The 24,664-nt window shown below is 47.1% G+C and overlaps 1 protein-coding gene across 1 annotated transcript in view; it reads right to left on the bottom strand.

Moving 5' to 3' along the window:
* The window catches only part of LOC144754754 (heparan-alpha-glucosaminide N-acetyltransferase-like), a 1,466,120-nt gene that overhangs the window by 952,471 nt on the left and 488,985 nt on the right, over positions 1 to 24,664 (bottom strand). The window contains exons 5-6 of the mRNA XM_078642945.1: positions 24,571 to 24,640; positions 16,129 to 16,189 (exon numbers count right to left, since the gene is read on the bottom strand). Coding sequence (XP_078499071.1) covers positions 16,129 to 16,189; positions 24,571 to 24,640 — 131 coding nt within the window. The remainder of the gene's footprint in view (positions 1 to 16,128; positions 16,190 to 24,570; positions 24,641 to 24,664) is intronic.

Raw genomic sequence — 24,664 nt, forward strand, 5'->3', positions numbered from 1 at the left:
AATTATGGATTTTCCACATTAGTCACATATTCCATCCTTTGCTGTCTAATCTGCAGATTTTAGTAAAAAAAAATTGTTTTAGCTCAAACGGATCAAAAGTTACATAAACATGGTAATGTGTTCCTGTGCGGGGGAAGGCCCTTCGCAAACTTTGACGAGTCATTTCTCATTTGCATATTGTTGCATCTGGCTGTTAAACTTGTACTAAAAAGGCAAAATATTTCCCCAGACAGTTTTAGCATGTGTAAAAATAAATAAATCAACAAAGTAATAATGGCACAGATCATGCCACATTACACTACATAATGTGCCTTTTTCTTGCTATGTTGGTCCACTCCGTTGCATAATTTTGTCCTCCCCTGCTGCATAATTTCAGTGGCACTGGGTTTAGTATACAAGTAAAATACTCTTTAAGGTGACTTATGAAGAGGTGAATATAAATCTTTCATGAATGGTAGCAGGTTAGGATTTAGGATTGAGGGCCAGATGTACAGTCTTTTACTGGAAAATTGGTCCGTTTGCAGCCTCTAAATAGCCTTTGCACATGGACTAACCCTATTTTGTAAGTCTGTAAACTATAAACAACTCGCTAAACAGGGTTTACGAGTTGATATCAGGAAGGGACGTTTCAAGGCATCCAATCCTAATAGTGAGTCGCAGGTGCGTGTAAGAATGTTTTGCAATCCGAATGCAGTCAAAGGACATTTATATTTTACCGACTCTGTGAAGGAGGTGGTACCCATTTGCAAATGAGATGTCCCCAAGGGACTCCTTACCCTTTGTGATTGTCGGTGCTACCATTTTTTCAGAGCAAGAAATGGCCCAACGGTCCACTGCCTACTCCTAAAAAATCAAAAGTAATCCTTAATTTTTTTAATGCATCCCGTTTTCCTTTAAGTAATATGGGCAGCATTTCAGAAAAAACTGTGCTTATTTAAATAGCAAACACAGACATGGTGGTCTGCTGACGCCAACACCTGTCGTCTGTGTTTTGGGGGTTGGAGGCCTTGGAGGCCATTTTTGAAAGCTCAGGCAGTAGCGCCTGGCACAAGTAAGAGCGTTGGGACGGAGCAGGATGGGGGGCGGGTAAGTCGGCATACGACGGGAGAAGTAAAATTAAATAAGAAAATCACTGAAATTGTGCTCACTGCGCCGTCAACTCTGCGATGTGGCGAGCGCAAGGTAAGTGTTTATTATTTTTTTATTAACTTTTTCTGGAGAAGTGTGGCTCGATGGTTAGAGCGGCAGACCCTGATGCAGAGGTCTGGCCCGGCACCAGGGTTCAATTCCCACCTCGGCGGGTCTTGGGCTCAATTTCCTCGGACCTGATAATTCTCGCCTCGGTGCCTAATCTAATCATGGGTCCCACTCTGCAACTCTGGGCAATAGCTTGCTTAATCTCCACAATGGCCCCAACAGCGCTGGGATGCCTGGCTTTACCTTGGGGGTGCCCAGGAGTGGGCATTTCACCAGTGGCGTAACGAAACCTGAGGGGGCCCCCCTGCAAGATACGAGGAGGGGGCCCCTCCAGACTCAATCAGGAGCTCTCCGGCAAGAGTATTGTGCTTAGCGGGCTCTTAGAGATTGCCCCCCCCAACACCACAGGTGCTATGGGCGTCTATGTTGCGGCACTGGACTGGTGCTCCTGCTGCCTTCTCCTTTATGGTCGCTGCTGCTTGGTCTCTGCCCCTGGAGCCAGACATAGCTTCATTCCAGTCGCGCCTGGTACCCTTGTCTCTTCTTGTGACACCATACTTCCTGCAAGAATCCAGGAATTTCTAAATGCTTCGGCAGACACAATGCAGTCCCTTGACTTGTGGTTTTCTTACACTCTAAACTACGGCTGACTTGGACGGCGAGGCAAGCCCTGAAATGTTGCTGTGACGTGGGAGAAGATTACATTTCCGCAAAGTGGAGCACTCATCCCAAAATGCAGAAAGGAGGGCTGTTATCTATAATTGTCTGTTCTTTGCTATGGGCTTATTGCCTCATTTGAACCAAGCTCATCTGCTTGCCAGTTCCTAGAGCCATGACCTTTCCATGTTCTGCTCTCTGGTCATCTCTCCTCATTTCTGATGATGCTTTGCTGCAAAGTTTGGTACACATCACTCTTCCCTTTGGGCCCCTGTGTGCTCCTTTGTTCTTGGAGCAAGAAGACTTCAAGGATTGTTTTGTGAACTTCATTTTACATGGCCTTCCACCCGGGAATGGCTCCGGCTCCCAGGTGCTCACTTCACGAGCCAGGTCTTTGCTTTTATGAGTGTGAGAGACGCTTGCTCCGCTGTTAATTATATTTTTATGCACCTTATTGAGTCTTCAAAAAAACATTTTTACTATACAAAAAACAACACTACTACTGACTCAGTCTGTTTTATGTAAACTGTGTTAAACCCAGGACTCATAATGACATAAAGGTCAAAAAATTAGTAGATCCAAGAACTTTAACCCTGTATAAGATGGCTAGGAAGCCGGGCGTTTGGTGGGGCAAATTCTCCAGCCACAATTCAAAGTTGGCCCATAGTCAGGCAAGAACTGTTTCTCTAAGATAGCTTTGCCTACCCCTTAATAGTGCAGATTTCAGTTGGAAGGCTACTTTGGAAAATGTTTGGTGTCGACTAGTAGTATCAGCAAATCAGCAGAATCAAGAAACCTCTCAGTAAATGATCCCAAAACTATTTAGTAACATCAGAAAGTATGTTATGATTAAAGTAGGAACAAAACAACAAACACTGGATCCGTCACTGCAAAGATATAGCATTGCAAAGTATCATTCCCATTCTACGTGGAGAGTCCATTAATTCCTGCGCAGTGCTCACAAGTGGCCCTGGAGGCTTCTTCCCACTCCATTAGCACAGCATAACCCCCAGCTCCAGTCAACCTCTTGCCTTCAGGCAGGGTCGGGGGCTGGATGGGAGTCAGTCACCTTGTGCAGCCAGGCACTTTTCAGGCCCCAAAATTCACAGAATTCCTGGGATGGTGTGTCTGGCTTGACCAATTGCAAATTAGCAGAATAAGACGAATTCATGCTCAGCTGACAACACCTAGACCGCCAAGATTTCAGGCCTGGGTTGTGCCAAAGACAAAACACCCTTTCAGCCACACAACCTATATGGCGTAGCTCGCTGTCCATGTAGGTAAGTGCTGCAGACCCATAGATAGGGGTAGTAAGCACAATATAAATCCTTCAATACAATACAACAGAAACATTTGGTTCTACTCCTTGCAAGCTTACTTTTAACTGCAAGAACATGGTGCCAGAAAGGAACAGATATGAGGTGCACCACTGTGCATTATAAGGCCGAGTGTTGTCACGGAGGCAAGTCTTTTACTTGCAGTGCAGTCTTAATATTGTGCAAGGTTTTACAAAGTTATTCTCCCCCAGAATAATTTGACAAGAAACATACGTGAGATAATGAAACCATTTAATATGCTCAAGAGTTACTTTACTTATTGCAAAGACATGTTATTTTCAAATTTGTATTTACGTTATTCTCTCTATTTTTTAAATGTCAACAGTATTGGCATCTGCTGTAGGCGTAAACTCTAGAGCGTTCTATGTCATAGCCCTGAACACTGTGCGGTTAGCCATTAGCAAGAAGAGTATATCCTGACCGCCAGGCCCTGATCAATGGTAAACACGACCCAATTGGTCTTTGCCACCATAAATTTAACTTTTCTTTCTACCTTGGTGTATATGTGCAGTACGTCACCTAAGCCATGGGGAGTACCACAGATTAAGCACATCAATCATTTTTTCATTGCCTTCCATAAAATATGTCTTTAGTCTTTCTTCATCACGTAAAACAATAAAAACTAACCAACAGGGCCCTTTTTAGGTAAGCGCACATATCTCCCTGATGTGAAAGACAGGTATTGGAATGCCACTCTTTGTGGTTATAATATGAGGACTGTTGGCCATAGTTTAGTAGCAGAATTAGCTATTAGCAAAAACAGCAGGTTATGGACCCACAAGAATTATCCTTAGGTCAGCATTTCTAGACAGACTGCACCTATGTTGACTCAGACTGGGAACATGACATGGCCATCTCGCATGATTCTCTACAGGTTACCAATATTAAGTGCCCAAACGTACAAGCAGAAGCAAACTAAACAAGACACACATTCACAATAACATCTGATTAATTACAGCCATACTGCAGGGAAAACAGAGGTCCTCAGGCACAGCTCAGAATTTTGATAAAAGAAAACACACAAAAAACGTATTTTTACTTCAATGTAAGCAGACTTCAGAAAGACATCTATAAAGAAGGAATACTTCAGTTCTACTATAGGTGGTAACGCAAAAGAAAGTGGCAACGAAAGAAAATAGTAGCGATCAGGACCACTAGAACGCATTGCTGTCTGTAATCAGATACAGTCTAAGAATAGCTGCCATTGTTTCAGATTACTTATGTGTGACATTTTAAGAATTTCAGTGTAATTATGAGTGACATTCAACGACTATGAGTGACACTTTCTTGCAAGCAAAAATCAAGCAACAGAGAAGAGGGAGATAAATAATTTCAGAAATGATACCCATTTGAGCAATGAGAAACTTCAAGATTATATCAAAACGGCTGCAAAGCACCGGAAATGGCAGGCTAGTCCTCCTCAACAGGGGCCAAAGCCAAAAGCAATACCACATCCTTCTTCAGCTTTCTGCCACGCATATACTCCTTCAAAACACCAACTCTCCTGTTCAAAACACACTCATATACTAGCATTTAAAAGGGAGAGTCTCTGCACTTTTCAGCAGTGTTGTAATACATTTAATGGGAGAACAGCGGCACTTTGGAAGAGCAAATTGGTACTGATGGTAATAAGTACCAGCACTTTTTGTATCTTTTCATTTACAGTACCGTCTGCACCATTTCATAGATATACGTCACTCCTCTCTCACATCACTCTATAAGCACGGATTGAGGGCCTCTTCTGGACAGGCCACTAACCAACTTTCTGGAGTACGGGGTTCTGCTAAATTGCCAATCCCCTGTACTGGTGCTGGCATTGCTCTGATAGCAGCAGTTGCTGGGCTACTCTTGACTTTGGGTGCTCAGTGATGTATTAAAGAGTTGACAGTCTGCAGAATCCTTGTTTTCAGATGCCAGTTCAGTTCATCGACAAGTCACAGGCTCTGGTCTGCTAGGCTTTTTCAAGATAGTGCAGCCTAGACCATTCCCGGAACACACAGGGAGCCTGGGCAGGCATAGCTGCCAAGGTTTCAGCTTGCTTATGAGTGACATTTTCATTTTTTCAGTGTACTTATGAGTGGCATTCAAAAACCATGAGTGAGACTTTCTCGTGAGCAAAATAAAGTAATGACGACCAGGGAAACATATAAATATCAGTATTTACACCCATTTGTGCATCCAAAAACTCTCATTTAGTGTACCAGTCGGTAGAAAATTAGAAAAAGATCATCACAAAAAGTCAGTATTTTCTCCCTCATTAGTTCATCCTGCAAACAGTAGGAAAACGTGCTTTAGAGCTTCGCGCAATGATGCCTGACTGATACGTAAAATGAACGAAAACTGAAAAGTCATGTTAAAAGTGAATACAAATGGCTTAAAGTGTACATGAACAAATGTTAATATCCGGTATATTTTTTCAATACTTGCAATCCTTCCTACCTTGAAAAGTGAGGACCCGACCGACCAGAGAGGAACCAGCAGCTGCATTCTGGCATGGGCCCCATAGATGGAAAAGCACTGTATGCGATAGACGACGGCTGGTGAAGGGCCGGTCTCAAGACTTTCCTTTCTGCCTGGACTGAGAGTCCTGGCCCACACCGAACTGGAGGGGCACCGGGCACAGTGGCAGGGCCTAATCAGAGCATCCATTGGAAGAAAGAAAGCTAAACAGTGAGCACAGTTGGAACAGGCGCAGCACAGTCCCAGAACACGTGAATCTCTGCGGGGGACAGGGCTGGTGAGGCAGCAGGGGCACAGCATGACTTAAAACATTCCTGCCAGGTGTCAGAGTGAGCCCGATTTCTCTCAGAGCAGCACTGAGGGCCCGAAATTAAATAAATTCTCGTCAATTTTAAATAAATAAACTGACAAGAGAACGGAGCCTACCTAATCCTCTGCAGCAGTTACCACCCTCAGCCTGGAGAGTGCCGGCCCCGGGGGGAAGCACAGTCGCAGACTAGTCTTCCCCCGGGGTCATTCGCGCGAGACCTAGGCTAGCTAGGGGGAAGGGGAGGAGTTAGTGGGGAGGTTATAAGTGCAGGGGAGGAAGGGAACTTCCTCTTCCTGCACTCAGCACCATCGGGAGGGTTGGAAAAAGGGTAGTGGTGCTTAGCTCGGGCGGTCTGTTCAGCATAGGGGGAAGCCTTTTAGGTGTTTTTGCGGCGAGGTCACTGCTCGGTGACGTGGTTATTGGGGTACTGCTAGGAGCGTCGGCGTTTTCGTGATGACGGAGGTCCCGACAGATGAGGTGAGGGCAGCCTTGCTGTTTCTGCGAAGGCCTGTCTGGGAAGCTTGCTGCGGCCTGGGGTTTTATCCCAGGCGGATTGGCTGTGTGAGGGCCCCGCACGCGCCCTCGGCTGGGGTCGCGGCGGCGGGCCTCGCATGTCGTGATTTACTCACGGCCGCCCGGTTAGCAGGCGGCGTGTGGGGGCAGGGCTGCGCGTCGTAGCCGGCAACGCGGGAAAGCAGGCGCATGAGCCTGCCCCCGCGCAGGTACCCTCGGCTGGGGTTTGCGGCCGCGGGGCAGGAGACAGCTCCTTCAGTGCTGGGGTGAGGCATCTGGGGAGCCGGGTGGAGGCATGTGTCCCGGGGGGGAGGGGATGGGGGAGCCTCGAGGCCGGTCTTGTGGAGGGCAGGGACGGGGAGTGGGATTAGGGAGCCTAGCCCGGCGGCGCTGCGGGTTCCTTCGCCTGGGCATGTGCTGTCAGGGGGGCATTGGGGGGACGCTCTCAGGGACCTTTCTGTGGGGTCGAGGGCGGGGCTCCCAGCCCTAGTCAGTGTGGGAGGGCGCCAGCAATGCCTGGGGGAGATAGGGGGGTGGCCTTTCTGGGTGCCCTGGGGAGGGTCGGGGGCCCTGCCCGGGGGCCCCCCATGACTGGTTCTTGACGCCTGGAGCGGGGTTTCAGGGCTATTGCCCGCCCCCTCCCCCCCCGAGTAGGGGGGCCAATCGGCGTGGGAGGTAAGGTTAATGGGAGGGGAGGCTCCTGGTGCATTGGCATGTGGCGAGGTGGGCCGAACAAACTGCGGCCCGGGTGGGAGCTGCCCGTGGGGCTGAGTTGGTGGGACCCCCTTCCCCCACGCCGGAGGGGGAGAGGTTGCCAGAGTGGGTGGAGGGGATAGGAAGGTGAGGGGTATGTAGGTGAGCGCAGGGGGTGCACAAGGCCAGGGGTTAGAGGCAGGGACGGCCAAGACGGCTCTGAGGCCCGATGGTGCTGGGGCCCACTCAGGCTGGAGCGACCTGAGGGGCTGGGTGGGGATCCAAGCCGGCAGGTGTCGGCAGAGTTCGGGGTGGCCTGGCGGGGCGCAAGACGGCTCCAAAACGCAGGCAGGAAGCAGCAGGGTGGTCCGCGGCGGCCGTCCCTCCAGCGCGGGACCGGGCTACGGCGACGTGTTCGACTGGTGCGGAGAGCGCCTGCAGGAGTGGGCAATGGTGTGCAGAGAGCGGTGAAGGAAGTGCTATGCGTGGCTATGGATGGGGAGCATGCCTTGAAACTGGATTATGGGGATGAGAGCGGAGCTTGAGGACGGGGAGGTGCGGGATGACGTGGACGACAACAGAGGAGTTGGTTTTTTGCAGGTTTCGACGACGACGGGCAAGGTCCGGGAGGTGGCGGAGAAGGTGTCGGCCCCCAGTGAGCTGCCCAGAGTATTGCAATCTACGTTAACAGGTGAGGGGTCTTGGTGGACAGCATGGGATGATGGGTCCTAAGGGGGTAGGAGGAAGGTTTGTGGATCGGGGTGTGGGGGGAGGGGTCAGTGCGGGAGCCAGGGGCACCAACGGGTGGTCCGCCTGCGGATGGTAAGAAGGCGGAGGGTAAGTAGTTGATTACGGCTGGGGTGCAGATGGTTGAAGGGGATGGGAAATAGGACAAATGGCGGGAAGGGGGATGCAAAGGTACGGAAGGAGCTCCCTTACATGGGTTTTGACAGTGTCGCTGGGGTCTCATTTGTCGATGACGACCAGAGGGCGGATTTGGAAACATGAGTATGGGGACGTGTTTTAAGCTTGCACAGGGTGGTGCAGCCGAAGGGAGGTTCAAAAGTGGAGGAGTGGGAGCTGACTAGCCGTCCCAGGGTACCGGTAACAATGGAGAATTGGACGTCTGCTTTCTGGAGTTATGCTCGCATATACTGTGAGAAGTATTGGGATAGGGCCATTGCTTTGCGAAATACATGGACGTTGGACATGGACATTGGACATGGACATGAGGCCGAATGCAGTTTGGAGGTTTCGCTTGGTTGAGTTACGATGAGGGGTTCAGGGCGGGGTCAGGGCCAATCCAGAGATGAATTGGGTCAGGAACTATGGATGCAGTGGATGGACCCGGACTGGGAGGCAGCATGGGGCTTTTCTGGGGTTTCACGGAGGGCTTTTTCGGGTAGGCTATCAGGGTCCCTGAGGGCAGAGAAGGGCGGAGGATTTGAAATCTGCTAAATGATTGCCAGGAGCGGTGGATGCGAACTTGAGAAAGGAGGTTGAGGAAGAAAGGGTAGCCGGCCCGTTTACTGATTGGCCGATGAAGGGTTTGCCCATGTCTACACTGGGGGTGGTTCCGAGGAAGGAGAAAGGGGAGTGCCGGATGATGTCTTTAGTGCATTCCTGCAGTGGGCCTTTATTTAATTTAGTGGCTGTCGGGATGTCCCTTACTACCTGGATATTGCCCATGGGGGTGTGCTGTTTTTCCTGTGCCCTGTTGAACTCTTTGGTACATTCCTGCAGTGGGTCTTCCTGAAATTTGGCGGGTGTCGGGGTGTCACTTACTACCTGGATGATTTCCCTTTTTCTGGGAGGGGGGGCTGGGGAGATTGTGGCAAGGCTTTGGCAGGGTTTCAGGAGTTGGCAGGTGGTTTGGTGTCCTCTTGGCGCCGGAAAGGACGGCTGGTCCGAGTTGCTGCTTGACGTTCCTGGGGTTTGAGTTGGACTCGGTCCAGTGGCGGGCTCTCCTCCCTGTGTCTACGGTGGAAGAGATTCGGGCGTGTTTGCTGTGGGCAGTTGGTGTGACGAGGTTTGCTTTGAGGGCAGTGCAGAAGTTGCTGGGTTTCTTGGATTTGGCCTGCAGAGTAGTTATGGCGAGTCGGACGTTCTGTCGGCGGCTCGGCATGGCCATGTCGGGGGCAGTGCTTCCACATCACAGGTTTCGGATCTCCATGGCGGTGCGGGCTGACTTGCGGACGTGGCTGACGTTTCTGACTGAATTCAGCGGAGTGTTGCTGGACTTTGTAGCAGACAGGGCGGTTTGGCAATGTCAAATTTTCTCAGACGCAGCGGGGTCATCCAGGTTTGGCATCTTCTGGGATGACAGGGGTGCGCGGTGAGCTGGCCGGCTCTCTGGCTGGAACGGGGGAAGGGCATTGCCTTTTTTGGAGTTTTTTCCTTTCCTGGTGGCTCTGGAGGTGTGGGGGCTGGACTTCCGGAATGGGTCCGTTCTTCTCCCCTTTGACATCATGACAGTGTTTGAGTGGTCAAACACCAGAGAGCCAGAGATCTGAGAGTGCTGAGGTTGCTGCGGAGGTTCATGTTTCAGTGTCTGCGCCTGAATGTGGTGTTTTGAGCCATGCATGTCCCTGGACCGGATAGAAACCACCGCAATGGAGCGCACACCGCTAGCCCCTCCTCCGGATCGCCCCTCGGGACTCTGGTACTTGTAGTTCAATAGTGGATCACCCAGGTGGGTGCAAGTCGGTACTTGTTGGACTGATGAATCTCTAGACCCGATACATGTCCCGGGTTTTTGGGTATCGCCCGAGACATGGCTCGGGTTTCGGGATAACTTCCCTCATCAGTAGAGAAATGGTTAGGGGTGGAGGAGAAGGCCGCCAAACAACCGTCAATGGCCTCGATGCCCGAACCGGCACGCAGGGCAGCATCCAGGAGCCCGTCGGCTCAAAGCTCAATGGAGCCAATTAGTAGAAACCACCGCAATGGAGCGCACACCGCTAGCCCCTCCTCCGGATCGCCCCTCGGGACTCTGGTACTTGTAGTTCAATAGTGGATCACCCAGGTGGGTGCAAGTCGGTACTTGTTGGACTGATGAATCTCTAGACCCGATACATGTCCCGGGTTTTTGGGTATCGCCCGAGACATGGCTCGGGTTTCGGGATAACTTCCCTCATCAGTAGAGAAATGGTTAGGGGTGGAGGAGAAGGCCGCCAAACAACCGTCAATGGCCTCGATGCCCGAACCGGCACGCAGGGCAGCATCCAGGAGCCCGTCGGCTCAAAGCTCAATGGAGCCAATTAGTAGAAACCACCGCAATGGAGCGCACACCGCTAGCCCCTCCTCCGGATCGCCCCTCGGGACTCTGGTACTTGTAGTTCAATAGTGGATCACCCAGGTGGGTGCAAGTCGGTACTTGTTGGACTGATGAATCTCTAGACACGATACATGTCCCGGGTTTTTGGGTATCGCCCGAGACATGGCTCGGGTTTCGGGATAACTTCCCTCATCAGTAGAGAAATGGTTAGGGGTGGAGGAGAAGGCCGCCAAACAACCGTCAATGGCCTCGATGCCCGAACCGGCACGCAGGGCAGCATCCAGGAGCCCGTCGGCTCAAAGCTCAATGGAGCCAATTAGTAGAAACCACCGCAATGGAGCGCACACCGCTAGCCCCTCCTCCGCATCGCCCCTCGGGACTCTGGTACTTGTAGTTCAATAGTGGACCGGATAATGACTTTGCAGATGCTTTGTCATGTTCGCAGTGGCAGCGGTTCCGGCTTCTGGCACCGGGAGCGGAGCTGTGCAGGACCGAGCTGCCGGCCGGCAGCTGGGCCTTGGGGGAGTGGGAGTGGGAGTGGTAGGCCTGGTGGAGCACTCTATTGCCGAAGAAACAAGGATGGCGTACAGGCTGGCGTGGGCTGAGTTTGGAGATTGTATGGGTGGTGATCCGATGCCAAGGGACCGGTCAGCGGTGGAACAGGGTGTGTGGCGTTTGTTTTAGGATGCATTGCCAGAGGATTGACTGCGGCAACGATCTCTGGGAAACTGGCAGGAGTATCCTTTTATTGTACTCTGTCTTGGGGTTTGATCCAACGAAAGGTGTGGGGTGCAGTAGGATGCTCCGAGGTAGGGGTAGGGAGCGTCAGAGAGGGGGGTGAGAAGTTGTGGGAGGCGAACACATTTTGAGTTGATGGTTCACCTGGTTAGGGTGTTGCCAGAATGCTGTTCTGACAGGTTTGAGGTGCAAGTTTTTTCAGTTTGTGTATGGTTGGGATGTTTTTGGGGCTTCTCGGCGTGTCTGAGTTGTTGGGCACACGGTCCTGGGTTGGGAGCCGGTATGAGGAGATACGGTTGGATGGTGTACGTTTGGGGTTTTGGCTGGGGCATTCTAAGACGGATGAGTTGGGTAGGGGTAAGTGTGTCTGGCTGGGTGAGACGGTTGGGGGGGGGTGCCCGGTGGAGTACTGGTGGATGTTTTCAGCCGCATCGCCTGGAGGCAGGGAGAGATTTTCTGTCATGAGTCTGGTTTGCGGGTGTCGTCTAGGCAGTTGCTTGCGGGGATGCGCATGGCTTTGCTGCGTCTGGGGCTTGAGCCGGCAAGGTTTGGGACTCACTCTTTTCGCATTGGGGCCGCGACAGCTGCGGCCCGGTTGGGGTGGTCATGGGAGGGGATTCGACAGATTGGGAGGTGGAGGTCACGGTGCTGTGGGAGATATGTGCGAACGTGAAGGGAAGGTGTGAGTTGCTGTTGATGGTTTAGGGTTTTTCAGTGGTCTAACATATCTTTCTTTCGTAGGTTGCGTGGGCGGTCCGGGGGCCAGGACGGTCACCGGGATTGTGGGGCATTCCTTTGTGCACTGGGCATCAACGTGTGCGGACCAGCAGGTGTACGGTCGTCACCTGGGACTGGAAGGACATCAACATGAGGTGCACTGGTGGGGAAATGGTGGGATGCGATGGCGGGCACTACTGCCTTGGCTCGCAAGGATGGTTCCGTGAAAGGATGTCGGGACTTGTTGATAATCCATTTGGGGGACAATGACCTGGTGCAGCTCTCGGATTTGGCGCCCCTGCAGCTGAGGCAAAGGGACTTGGAAGTGATCAAAGTGTGGCTTGCAGGGAATTGCGTTGCCTGGACTGAACTTGTCCCCGGGGAAGTTTGGAGGAGTGCAATGCAGCACGGTGCCATTGAGAGAGCACGAAGGGAATTTGGGGCGATGCGACTGTTCGGTGGTGACAGGGTCGTACAGGTGATCTCAAGGGGGTATTCGACTGGAGGAACTCTTACTGTTCGGGGATGACGGTGTGCATCTGTCACGTTTGGGGACTGCGTATTACATGATGGAGATGAGGGATGTGTCAGTAGGTTGTGGAACGTGGCGATCTGGTGCCGTAGGATGATGTGGAAGGGGTTTGAGGTATGCACTTGAGGCAGACTGGTAGCGGGGGGGTGGGGCAGTGAACCGCCCTACAGGGGGTTCACTGGTTGGCGATACTTTGGAGGGACAGGGGGGTCAAGAGCGGGCGCACCCATCCCTTGGGGGGGAAGTTCGAATGATCTGAGGAACTGAGAGCATGACGGAAATGTCAGAGGTATCGGGATATGAGGACAGGTGAATTTGTGAATTGGATGAGGTACGGTATGGAATGGAGCGGTTGGTGTATGAGGCAGAGTGGCGGGAGAGTGTGAGGTATTGAAGAGTGATATTGGGGGGTTTGTTTATAATGTGATGTTGGTTATTTGTTACTGTTATGCAGCCTGGTCTAATAAAATGGCCTTTTACGCTTTAACACCTGCGTGGCCTGTTTATTGCGCGATGCCGGGCCCCGGGGGAAGCACAGTCGCAGACTAGTCTTCCCCCGGGGTCATTCGCGCGAGACCTAGGCTAGCTAGGGGGAAGGGGAGGAGTTAGTGGGGAGGTTATAAGTGCAGGGGAGGAAGGGAACCTCCTCTTCCTGCACTCAGCACCATCGGGAGGGTTGGAAAAAGGCCACCCACCCACCCTGCAGTTATAGGGTTCGGCGATGGGTTGGCTTGGCGTGCCAGTTTAGGCCAGAGCTGCTGTAGGCGATACTTTGGAGGGACAGGGGGGTCAAGAGCGGGCGCACCCATCCCTTGGGGGGGAAGTTCGAATGATCTGAGGAACTGAGAGCATGACGGAAATGTCAGAGGTATCGGGATATGAGGACAGGTGAATTTGTGAATTGGATGAGGTACGGTATGGAATGGAGCGGTTGGTGTATGAGGCAGAGTGGCGGGAGAGTGTGAGGTATTGAAGAGTGATATTGGGGGGTTTGTTTATAATGTGATGTTGATTATTTGTTACTGTTATGCAGCCTGGTCTAATAAAATGGCCTTTTACGCTTTAACACCTGCGTGGCCTGTTTATTGCGCGACAGACAGCAGAGCTACAGGGTCAGTGTCTGTCAGGCTATAAAACTACGAATACATCCGTGAGCCACGCAAGCAGCCTCGACTCTGTGATAACACTGTGTGACATGTCAGTCTATAATGCGACCTCACGTTTCCAACCAGGTCCCTTCCCGTCTCAGGCCAGGCATTGATGACGCAGACGCACTGTACTCGCTGCCGCTCAAATGAAAGTAACACTTTTGGAAACTTCCAAGTGCTTCCACCGCGTCCCTCCCACCTCAGGAGTAACTAACTTAACTTCCTTCCAGCACCATAAGATTTATGAGGCGAGAGCAGGCACCAAGAGCTTAACTTTAAAACTATGTCCCAGACAGACCCTGCTCTCTCCGAATGTACCACTGCATTGATTTATATAAAGACTAGAGAGCCTGCTCTGGGGCAGCCTCTGCACTATTCCTTAAGAGCCGCTACGCTGCCAGCCTCACGGGCCCCGACCGGGGCCCCGCACCAGTCCTCAAGAGCCTGCCTCAGGGCCCCGTCCGGGGCCCAGACAACATTTAGAAGTGCCCCACACCATTTCCAAGACTCTCTCAGGGCCCTGGCCGGGGCCCTCCGCACCATTTTGTCAGAGCCTTCTTGCGCGGCAACACCACCATTCATCAATTTATTAAAGAGGCCGGGCGTGTTAAATCAATGATGTGTTGAAGTGAGGGGCCCGGGCCCCCTGGAGGGCGGGGCCCCCCGCAACGCGGGGGCTGCGTGGGCTTGTGTTACGCCCCTGCATTTCACAGGGAAAAGCCAGGAAGGGTTCCACAGCGGTATGCGTACAGCGCCAAGACACCTCAGGGTGTAAGTGCGCTATACAAGTACGAATTCTTTTTCTTCTTCTTCCTGTCATATGCTGATTTGCCCAAACCCCACCCTCCCTGACCTTGCCTCGCTAATAATTCTTACCTGTGCCAGCCGCCACTGAGCCCAGGGCCGGTCCTAGTGTCTCTGTCACTTTGACCAAGCTCTCAAGCAGCAGGCATGAGGAAGAGGCAAAACAGAAAAAAGAAGAGGAGAACGTAGAGAGGAAGTGATCGTAGATGGAGAAGAGAGAGAGAAGAGAAGGAGAGAGAGAATTTATGCATGAAACTAGCGAGAGCAAGAAGAGGAAGGGAGGGGGGCTGGATTGAGCATTCTTGACAGGACTGCTTGTGGTTCCCCAGTCCGGCCATGGTTGGGATGATATGGTCAAAATTCTTCATGCAATGGATGAAACCTACAGCATCGAGTGGGCTTGCTTTATGCTGGGCAACACAGGTGTTGGAGACACCTCTTCATGTTGTGTAAGACTACTGCACTATCATTTACATGAGTATCCCCAACAAAAATATGTGGAAACTCTGTGGGATACAGAAGAAGCTTTATGATTTTGCCTGGAATGGATGAACTGATATCAGATTGCACTTGAGCTGAAGTCATAACACTGCCTTGCAATGTGATCGAGAACTAAATTCAAAGTTACATTCACCACACAGAAACCTTATGACACAAAGTCGAATTCAGGAAGAGCAAACTCAGAAATTCATTTTTCTGAGGTTAAATACACAACTATCAGCAAGTTGGCTGATGAGGAAATCTGCTTTTTCAGCACCGAAATACAGCTAAAAACCAAAGGGCATCATTAGGATGGCGGGTGGACTTTGTCCGCCAGCCATCCTCACGGTAAAAGAGACTGCCCGCCATATGTGCGGGGGTCCCGTGAGTGACATTAGGATGCACCCGCCACACTGGCGGGCGCATCCTGCATTTTTAACATAGCGGCGGGCGGTGCTTTCAGCACCATCCGCCGTAATGCCAAAAATGCATGTCGTGCATGTGCATGCACAATGTGACAGGCACCACGCGGTGCCTGCCATGTTGTGCATGCACATGAAGGGAGGTACCATAGGTACCCCCATGTGCCACAGAAAGGCTCCCTCCTGCCTGCATCCTGAAAAGGGTTTCAGATGGTGGCGGTCTCTGCTAGACGCCACCATCTGAAACCTTTTTCCGCCCGGTCGACTTGTCGACCGGGCGGAAAAGTGGTGGATGGTCTTCCTGTCTGCCGCGGTTCCCCCCAGCATATTAATATGGCGGGGGGGAAATGGATGGCGGGCGGGCTAGGATGTAGGGCGGATCGCCACCGCCATGCGGGCGGTGGCGATCCGCCCTACAACCTAATGGGCCCCAAAAGTATTATGAATTTTATAATGCATAGAAGAACTCACAAACCTATATGTCCCGTCAAATATTTGTCTATATGGTTCGAGTTCTGCCATCTGATCCAACTTGCGATGAGAAAACATTGGAAGTAGCCTGTAGGATATTTTTATAGACTAGTATAGATGTCACAATAGCCACACAGCTCCATCTGAACTACTTAGTAAACTATATTTCTTTTACTCTTTGTGGGCAACACAGACATAAATGAACGGTATTTTGAAGGTTATTTTCTACTTGCATTTAATTCTAAATAAGCTGTTACCTTTTACTTTCATTTTACTTAGTTCAAGTCAGTTTTAAATGAACTACAATGGATCAAAGTCAGTAAAGCACATGTAAAATACCATTTAACGGCAAAAAGATTTGTCTTTACTTACATTTCTCGAGGGGTGCTTTTTCAAGGTTACGGCATTCATACATTTTTTTGTGCAACTGAGTCTAAAAAGATTGATGAAAAAAGATTACAAAAATTACAAATATAAAATCCAGACATCACCCGCAACATCAAAGGGGTGATAAAGGCAGCTAGCCACTTTACATGACACAGATAACAAGCATGGTTTTTAGATCGAGCCTAGGCAGCGCATGCACTGCTCTACTCGGCATGCTGTATTGAGGTAGGTACTTGAAGCTCCGCCCACTCTCTGCCCATATTTCTCATTGGCTTTTGTCATTGTCCACTGTAAACTGTGGCTGTTCATTGGTCAAAAGGCTTAGTAGTCCTCCTTAGTACCACCTTGGTTCATTTTGTAACCTGAAAGGGCCACCTCACAATGGGTGGGTGTATATCCGGATGTCATTGGAATACACCTTCTTTGTTAAAATACCCCTCACACACCAAAAGTGCCCTTGGTGTCATGCTTCATCATCGGGGTCTTCCCGTCCCGCTGCGGGGCGGGGCAGTGCTGCGACAAGCGGATACGCTGGAGCACCTTTAGGTGGAGGTGCTATGTGTTGGGAGTGAGTGTCAGTGGGGTCAGGAGTGATATAAGAGTGAGTCGTTAAAAAATACCTGGCCTAGTGGAAAAAAGAAATTTTATTAAACACTGGCTGGTATTATTAAAAGAAAAGTGAAGCGGAGAGATGGAGCTAATTAATGGGCTCTCTCTCCTATGTGGGTCAACATGTTTCGAGGCGCGGGGCCTCTTCGTCAGGACCTAGGGGAAGATCCCCCTGTCACTCACTAGTGTTTCTCCACAGAGGTAGAAAAAGTGTATATACAGAAAAAGTGAAAAAAAGGTAAACTATGTGTGTAACTACAATTAATAATTACGACACATTTATGCTTCCACACTAATAATGTAGTATGCTTATCAATGGAGGAGTCAATGCCCCATAAGCCAGCTTGAGACAGAAGGGTAAGGTGGGGTCCCAATGGGCCCCTCGCACGCTCGTGCTCCCTCCTTCGTCTGCGGCTTCCGTGGTGTATTCCAATGACATCCGGATATACACCCACCCATTGTGAGGTGGCCCTTTTTGATTAACTTATATCCCTGATAAGAGGAGGACGTGCCCACCTCGGTGCCCACCGGCATCACCTCTTCACTCCCCCCTTTTGATTTCCTTAGTCATTTTGTAACCTCCCATGGCAACACAGTTGTTATGTGTGTTGTTACTCGGTAGGCTTTAATTACAGCCTCCAAGCAATATTTTCTCAAATAGCTGCTGTTGCAAGCAAGATACGGTCTCTCCTAATACTTTGGGACATTTTATATAGCACGCATTTGCAATGTAATAGGTCTCGCATTTGCGAGAGTTTAAGCTATTGGCATTGTAAATGACAATGTCATTTATTTATCTGTTTTAAAAATAACACATAAATAAAAGGCATTGTCTTGTACAATGTCAATAGCTCAAACTCTCGTAAATCCGAGATCGTTTCCATTGCAAATGCTTGTTTCCTTTTGGAGCTATTGGAATGATTGAAGCCATCTGTTGCAGTCGCTTGCCTTATGTGGTGTCACCAAGTGACAACTGTGTGCAGTGAACTTCATAAAGCACTGACCCTCACAAAAAGAAACATTGGAGACTGTGGATCAGCTGTTGCATCCTGTGAGGTGTGTGGCTAGGCAGTGAGAACACCCTTCTAAGCACTTTTAAAAATAAAATGTTCTTAGATGTGGTGCCTTTGTGTCTTTTACCAACATATAGAAATAGTTAACAAATTCTACACAATAATCAGATTTGATAAAGTCTACCCTCAACAGAATATTCAATTGTGGACACTTCCGCTCAGAATTATCTTTGTTTTGTGATGTAAACAGAACTACGACTAGCATTTGTTCTGTGATGGATCATAAATGGAAAGGGAAAAATAGTGATAAAGTGGCTGTGAGCAGACGTCTGAAGAAAACAAGGTGCTCTCCTCGCAAAATAAAAAGGAAAGTACAGAGCAATTCCATCTCCCTCTTCCACCATAGGTGCAGCATCCCTCTCTCAATCACTAGGTAATCAATTTGGGATCAGATAATTGAAACCATTAGAATGCTACAATAGTACTCACTAAGGGGCCCATTATGATTGCGGATAATCCGCTACTCCGGGCCGGCGGAAGCCACTGCCGGGCCGGAGGATGCGGATTATCCGCTGCGGACTGAAGAAATACCCCCGTCAGATTAGGATGGCGGGGGGATATTTTTTCAGTCCGCAGCTTTTCCGCCGCTTTCGCCTTCCAACCGCGGCGGAAAAGTTCTAACATGTCTGGCGGTGTCTATCAGACACCGCCAGGCATATTAGGATGGCGGCGGTCCTATGCCTTTCCACGGCGGCATTTCCGCCGTGGAAAGGCATACGGTCTTTTGTTTGGGGGGTGGGGCTGCACATGGGGGTACCTATGGTACCCCCCTGCCTTTGCGTGCACGAAGCGGCAGGCACCACGCAATGCCTGCCACTTCGTGCATGCAAAGGTAAACAAACATTTTTTAACCTTGAGGCGGGTGCTGCTTGAAGCAGCATCCGCCGCAATGTTAAAGGTAGGGGATGTGACCGCCAGGGTGGCGGTCACATCCTAATTGCCATGGAGGGACCGCCCCTGCCCATGCAGACGGTCCCTCTTCCTCGGGGGTGGCGGACGGACGCAAGTCCGTCCTCCATCATAATAGGGCCCTATATGTGTAAATAAATAATTTTTCAGATTGAAAGTAGTGAACATCATTGCAAGCTACTTGTTTCACTTTTTGTTCCACAAAATCCTGCAATAACTGGGCTTGTTGGAGAAACAGGCATAGTGTGATCACCAAGAGAATCCAAAATCATAAGGCATTGTCCAAGGTTAAATCTACTTTTTAAGATCAGGGAGGAGTAGTTGGTGCCCTGCTCGCTGACAATAGTATCAACATCGATGTAAAAAATATCGAGGAAAAAATATAGACAACAAAAATATTGACTCCTATACTTAAACAGTTAAGTACAAAACTATCGACTAAAACATATTGATGTAAAAAATATAGATGTATACAAATATAAATATAAACTAAAATATTCTATATTAAATATAATTTTAACAAAGTAAAATAAATGTAATATACATTTTAATAAAATATAACAAATAAACGTAATAAAAAAAAATTAAATATAAAATATAATTTTAACAAAGTAAAATACATTTAATATACATTTTAATAAAATATAACACATAAACGTAATAAAAAAATAAACACCTAGACATAATAATTTATACATATATATTTACTTTAAAATAATTAATAAACTATTATTTTTTTATTTATGTTAAAAGTTTAAAATGATATAAAAATATAAATATATAATGATTTAAAATATAAAAAAATCATCTATAATAAATTAAAACATGAAACAATTAAAAAATATTTCAACAAATTTAGCAATACAATCAGTGCAACAGTAGGGAAAGTGTTGGATAGCAAAGGGGTAAAAATAACTGTTCCCACTCCAGTGAGCACAACAGTAGGGTAAGTGTTTGATAGCAGAGGAATTAAATTTACTATTCCAACTCCAGTGAGTGCAACAGTAGGGAAATTGTTAGATAGCGGAGGGGTAAAAATTACTATTCCCACTCCAGTGAGAGCAACAGTAGAGAAAGTGTTGAATAGCGGAGGGGTAAAAATGACTATTCCCACCCCAAAGATTGCAACAGAAGGGAAAGTGTTGGATAGCAGAGGGAGACAAAATATTATTCCCACTCCAAAGAGTGCAACAGTAGGGAAAGTGTTGGCTACTGTGGGTAACAATTACTATTCCCACTCTACTGAGTGCAACAGTAGGATAAGTGTTGAATAGCGGATGGGTAAAATTTACTATTCCCACCCCTGTGAGTGCAACAGTAGGGAATGTGCTGGATAGCGGAGGAGAAAAATTACTATTCCCACTCCAGTGAGTACAACAGTAGGGAAAGTATTAGAGAGTGGAGGGGTAAAAATTACTATTCCACTTACGTGAGTGCAACAATAGGGAAAGTGTTGGATACCGGAGGGGTAAAATGTACTATTCCCACTGCAGTGAGAGCAACAATAGGGAAGGTGTTGGATAGCGGAGGGGCAACAATTACTATTCCCACTCCAAAGAGTGCAACAGCAAGGGAAGTGTTGGATAGCGTAGGGGTAAACTTTACTATTCCCACCCCACTAAGTGCAACAGTAGGATAGGTGTTGGATAGCGAAGGGGTACAAAAAATTATTCACACTATGGTGAGTGCAACTGTAGGGAAAGTGGTAGATAGCGGAGGGGTAAAAATTACTATTCCCACTCCAAAGAGTGCAACAGTAGGGAAAGTGTGGGATAGCGGAGAGGTAAAATTAGCTACTCCCACTCCAGTGAGTGCAACAGTAGGAAAAGTGCTGGATAGCGGAGAGGTCAAATTATTATTCCCACTCCAGTGAGTGCAACATTAGGGAAATTGTTGCATAGTGGAGAGACTAAAATTACAAACAGTAAAAAAATATATATATATATATATATATATAATTTTTTTTCAATCATAAAAATAAATAAACAATATTTAAAAAATGTAAAATCAAACATATTAAATATATAAAAAGAAAACATATTATAATATGAATTATATGTAGCGAAAACCTACAAATATTATATAAAATAAAATAATAAATAAATTAAGAAAAACATTGGTCTAAACCAGAAAATATTTACAAACAAAAAATTAATTAATACATTAAGGTATTTCTTTTATTTCCTACCCTATAACACCACACCAATAACAAAACACTTCAACATTGTAAAGTAAATTTACATCCTTAATTAACATATTTAATAATTAATTAAAAAACTAATAAACATTAATTGACTGCACACACTTTAACACTATAGTACCCACAATACACACCTAAATTAAACTATAAAAAAACACAATTAAAACGTATTTTTACATTAAAAACTATTACTATTAACATCTAATAAAAAGGTATTTCAAATGTATTTAATACCCACCCTTTACCCCTTTAAAAGTAAAAACAACACACAAAAAATAAACAATTACCCAAAATAAATATAAAATAATTAATTAACAACCTGTATCAATTAATTAAACACAAATTAATTCCCACCCTTTACCCCTATCAACACCACAACACACACCTAAAATTAATTGCACAATTACCATAATAAAATTGTAATTAATTTAATTCATATCAATTAACAAATAATTAATAATCAAAGTAAATAATTAACTTAACACCCTTTACCCCGTTAAATCCAAAACACACACCTAAAATCAGTTACATAATTACCATAATTATTTACAAATTAATTAATTAAAATTAATTAACAACCAATTATTAATAAGTTATTAATAAATTACTTTACACATTTAACACTATGACCTTTCAATTAAATAAATATTAATAAATACAAAATGATCAATTAATTTAATATAATTAAATTACTTCCCACCCTAATCCCCTATAAACCCATAACCAGCTATGGGACTAAAAACTGAAAATTCAAATTGAAAATAATAATAATAAATACTAAAAATGTAACACAGATATTAAAAATACAAACAATTCTTATACAAAAAACATACATCACACGCATATAAAATATAAACTAAAATACATAACAGTAATTAAAGAAACGAAATGTTTAACAACTATATTTTTTGCAAATGATATTAAACACTTTGATATTTTTAGAATCGATATGACTTACCTTAAGTCTATATTCTTGACCACAACATTCTTGCCGTTGATATTTCTGAACGATGATATTTCTGACTTGATATTTGTGCAACTCGATAGTAGATGGGAATAGTAATTTTTACCCCTCCGCTATCAAGCACTCACTGGAGTGAGAGTAGTTAATTTTACCTCTCCGCTATCCAACACTAATATATATTTATGTTTGTTGTATTATTTTAAACTTTTAACATTAATTAAAAGTAGTAGTTTATTAATTGTTTTAACATAAATCTATATGTATAAATTATTATGTTTCCAACATGACCTCCCTCCTTTGAGAAAGACGAGACCACCTAGGGGGACCATTTGGAGCCAGCTTTTATTAAGGAACACCTCCGTACAGACGAATGCATTTCGGCATAGTGTCAGCCTTCTTCAGCGTCTGAGGTATTCTGCAACAGTGAAGGAGTTCATATGTCGGTATAAATACCCGCCTCCCCCTCGCTGTTTTATTATTATGTTTGTGTGTTTATTTGTTTATTACGTTTGTTATACTTTTTTAAATGTATATTAAATGTATTCTACTTTATTAAAATTATATTTTATAATTAATATATTTAATATACATTATTTTATTTTATAGTTATATAAAAGTCAAAATTGTATACATCTATATTTTTTATATCAATATTTTTAATTCAATATTTTTGTACTTACCTTTCTAAGTATAGGAGTCAATATTTTTGTTGTCTATATTTTTTACTCAATATTTTTTACATCGATATTTTGTACATTGATGTTGTGTTAGTGACCCCCTTGAAAGTCTCTCTACTAACCGCAGACAACCAAGTGCCAACACCCAACAGACTCCATCAATGGAGGGCACTCCCAGATCTGCATGAAAGGGCAACCAGATTGAGAATGTCCTAGGCTGCCTTTAGTAATGGAGGTAAGTGCTATTCAAACGCCAGATCCATGTGATTGACTATCCCGGTTGTTTTGGCCAATCTGAGGTCTTTGCCTGTCTGGAACCTCCATATGTACTAGCTAGGTCTTTTCCCTTCTGTCACACAAACGTCACAAGCCTGGAGTGATTTTAGCTATGTTGCTAACTATGCAATCAGGGCTGCAGAGATACTGTATCCACTACTCAAAAAGACAAGGGGGTCGATTCCGATCCGGTAAAATACCCGTCTGTACGATTCGTATCCGGAGCTGTTTCCGTACGACTCGTACGGACGCCGTACGACCGGACGATTCCGATCCCGATCGGCCGACCTGGACGCGATTCGTATGGTACACGTCGATTCGTACGGAAAAGCGCACGATCACCTACACACCGTACGGCACGTACCCCCCATGATCGCAGGGGTACGCGCCGTACCCCTGTGATCATGCGGGGTACGTGCCGTACACCCAGCGTACATGGGGTACGTGCCGTACACCCACCGTACATGGGGTACGGTGCGTACCCCATGTACGCTGGGTGTACGGCACGTACCCCGCATGATCACAGGGGTACGGCGCGTACCCCTGCAATCATGGGGGGTACGTGCCGTACCCGGGGGGGGCGTTCCGTACCTGTTTCGACGCGAACTGTGCGTTTACGACTGTTTTCAGCTCCCGTAGGAAAAGGGTCGTACGGTGCGTACCCGATACGAATCGTACTTGCTGGGTCGTAAAAACCAGCCGCGAACCGTAGTGATGTCGCGTACAGCGGGTTCTGAGTGCGATTCGTACGGAGATTTGAGTCATACGGAGTCCTGTACGACTCGTACGGAGTTCGGCACCTAGTACGGATCGTACTTCATCGTACGTACGGGACGTCTACGGGTACGATTCGTACGGGGAAAAAACGCGCCGTACGACGAATCGGAGTGCATTTTACCGGATCGGAATCGACCTGAAAGTGGGGTGTGATACTCAGCAAGTCACATTCTTTTACTGTGCTTCTGCTCCTTTACTTTCCAAAAGTTGGGACGCTTAGAAGCTTTGGGGCATATTTCCAAGGGTGTTATCTCCGCTTTTTTGGCTTACAAAGCCAAAAAAGCGGAGATAAAACCAGCGCCCTATTTACAAGAGGGTGCTAACATGCGATTATGCATGTTAGCACCCTTTTTCCCAATGCCTCCATTTGCATCTCCAATGAGATGCAAAGTGGGCATTACTGGGCGTATCCCGGATGGACTACCTTGCAAATATCACTGATGTTTACATCGCGATATTTACAAGGCAGCCCACATGATTTTAGCACACATAAGATTCTGGCGAAAACTGCAGTTTTTGCCAAAACCTAACGTCTGCTCAAATCCTGACTTAGCCATCCCTAACATAGGGGGTGGATTATGCTGATACGACCCTGTAGGTCGTATCAGCAAGCTTATTGCCCTTTTGCAGGGAACATCGCTGGAAAACCAGCGATGTTCCCTGTAAAAGGGCAATAACCTCGCTATCTCTGGAATTTTTATTGCCCTGGAGTAACGCGTTGTTAATCACGCGCTACCAGGGCGATAAATACCAGAGATAGCCTGCAATAATATAATTATCGCTAAGCACGGCCAGCGATGATTATCGCTGGCCGTTAATATGCCCCTAAGTAGTTTATTGTCTATATGACACCTTTCCATTTGCATTTGCACACTGCTGTGCCTCATAACTTAAAGCAGACGTTAGACAATTGGTTCATAGTCAGGTCAATGGAAAACTTACTTGCAGGCATAGAGTCCAAGGAAATACAAGGCTGTTGCACAGAGGAAGATAGCTGCGGCCACCAGGAGAGCTGCAAGGGAGTAAAAAATCAATC

This window comes from Lissotriton helveticus, chromosome 5_1 (genome assembly GCF_964261635.1).
Source record: "Lissotriton helveticus chromosome 5_1, aLisHel1.1, whole genome shotgun sequence".
NCBI classification, from domain to species: domain Eukaryota; kingdom Metazoa; phylum Chordata; class Amphibia; order Caudata; family Salamandridae; genus Lissotriton; species Lissotriton helveticus.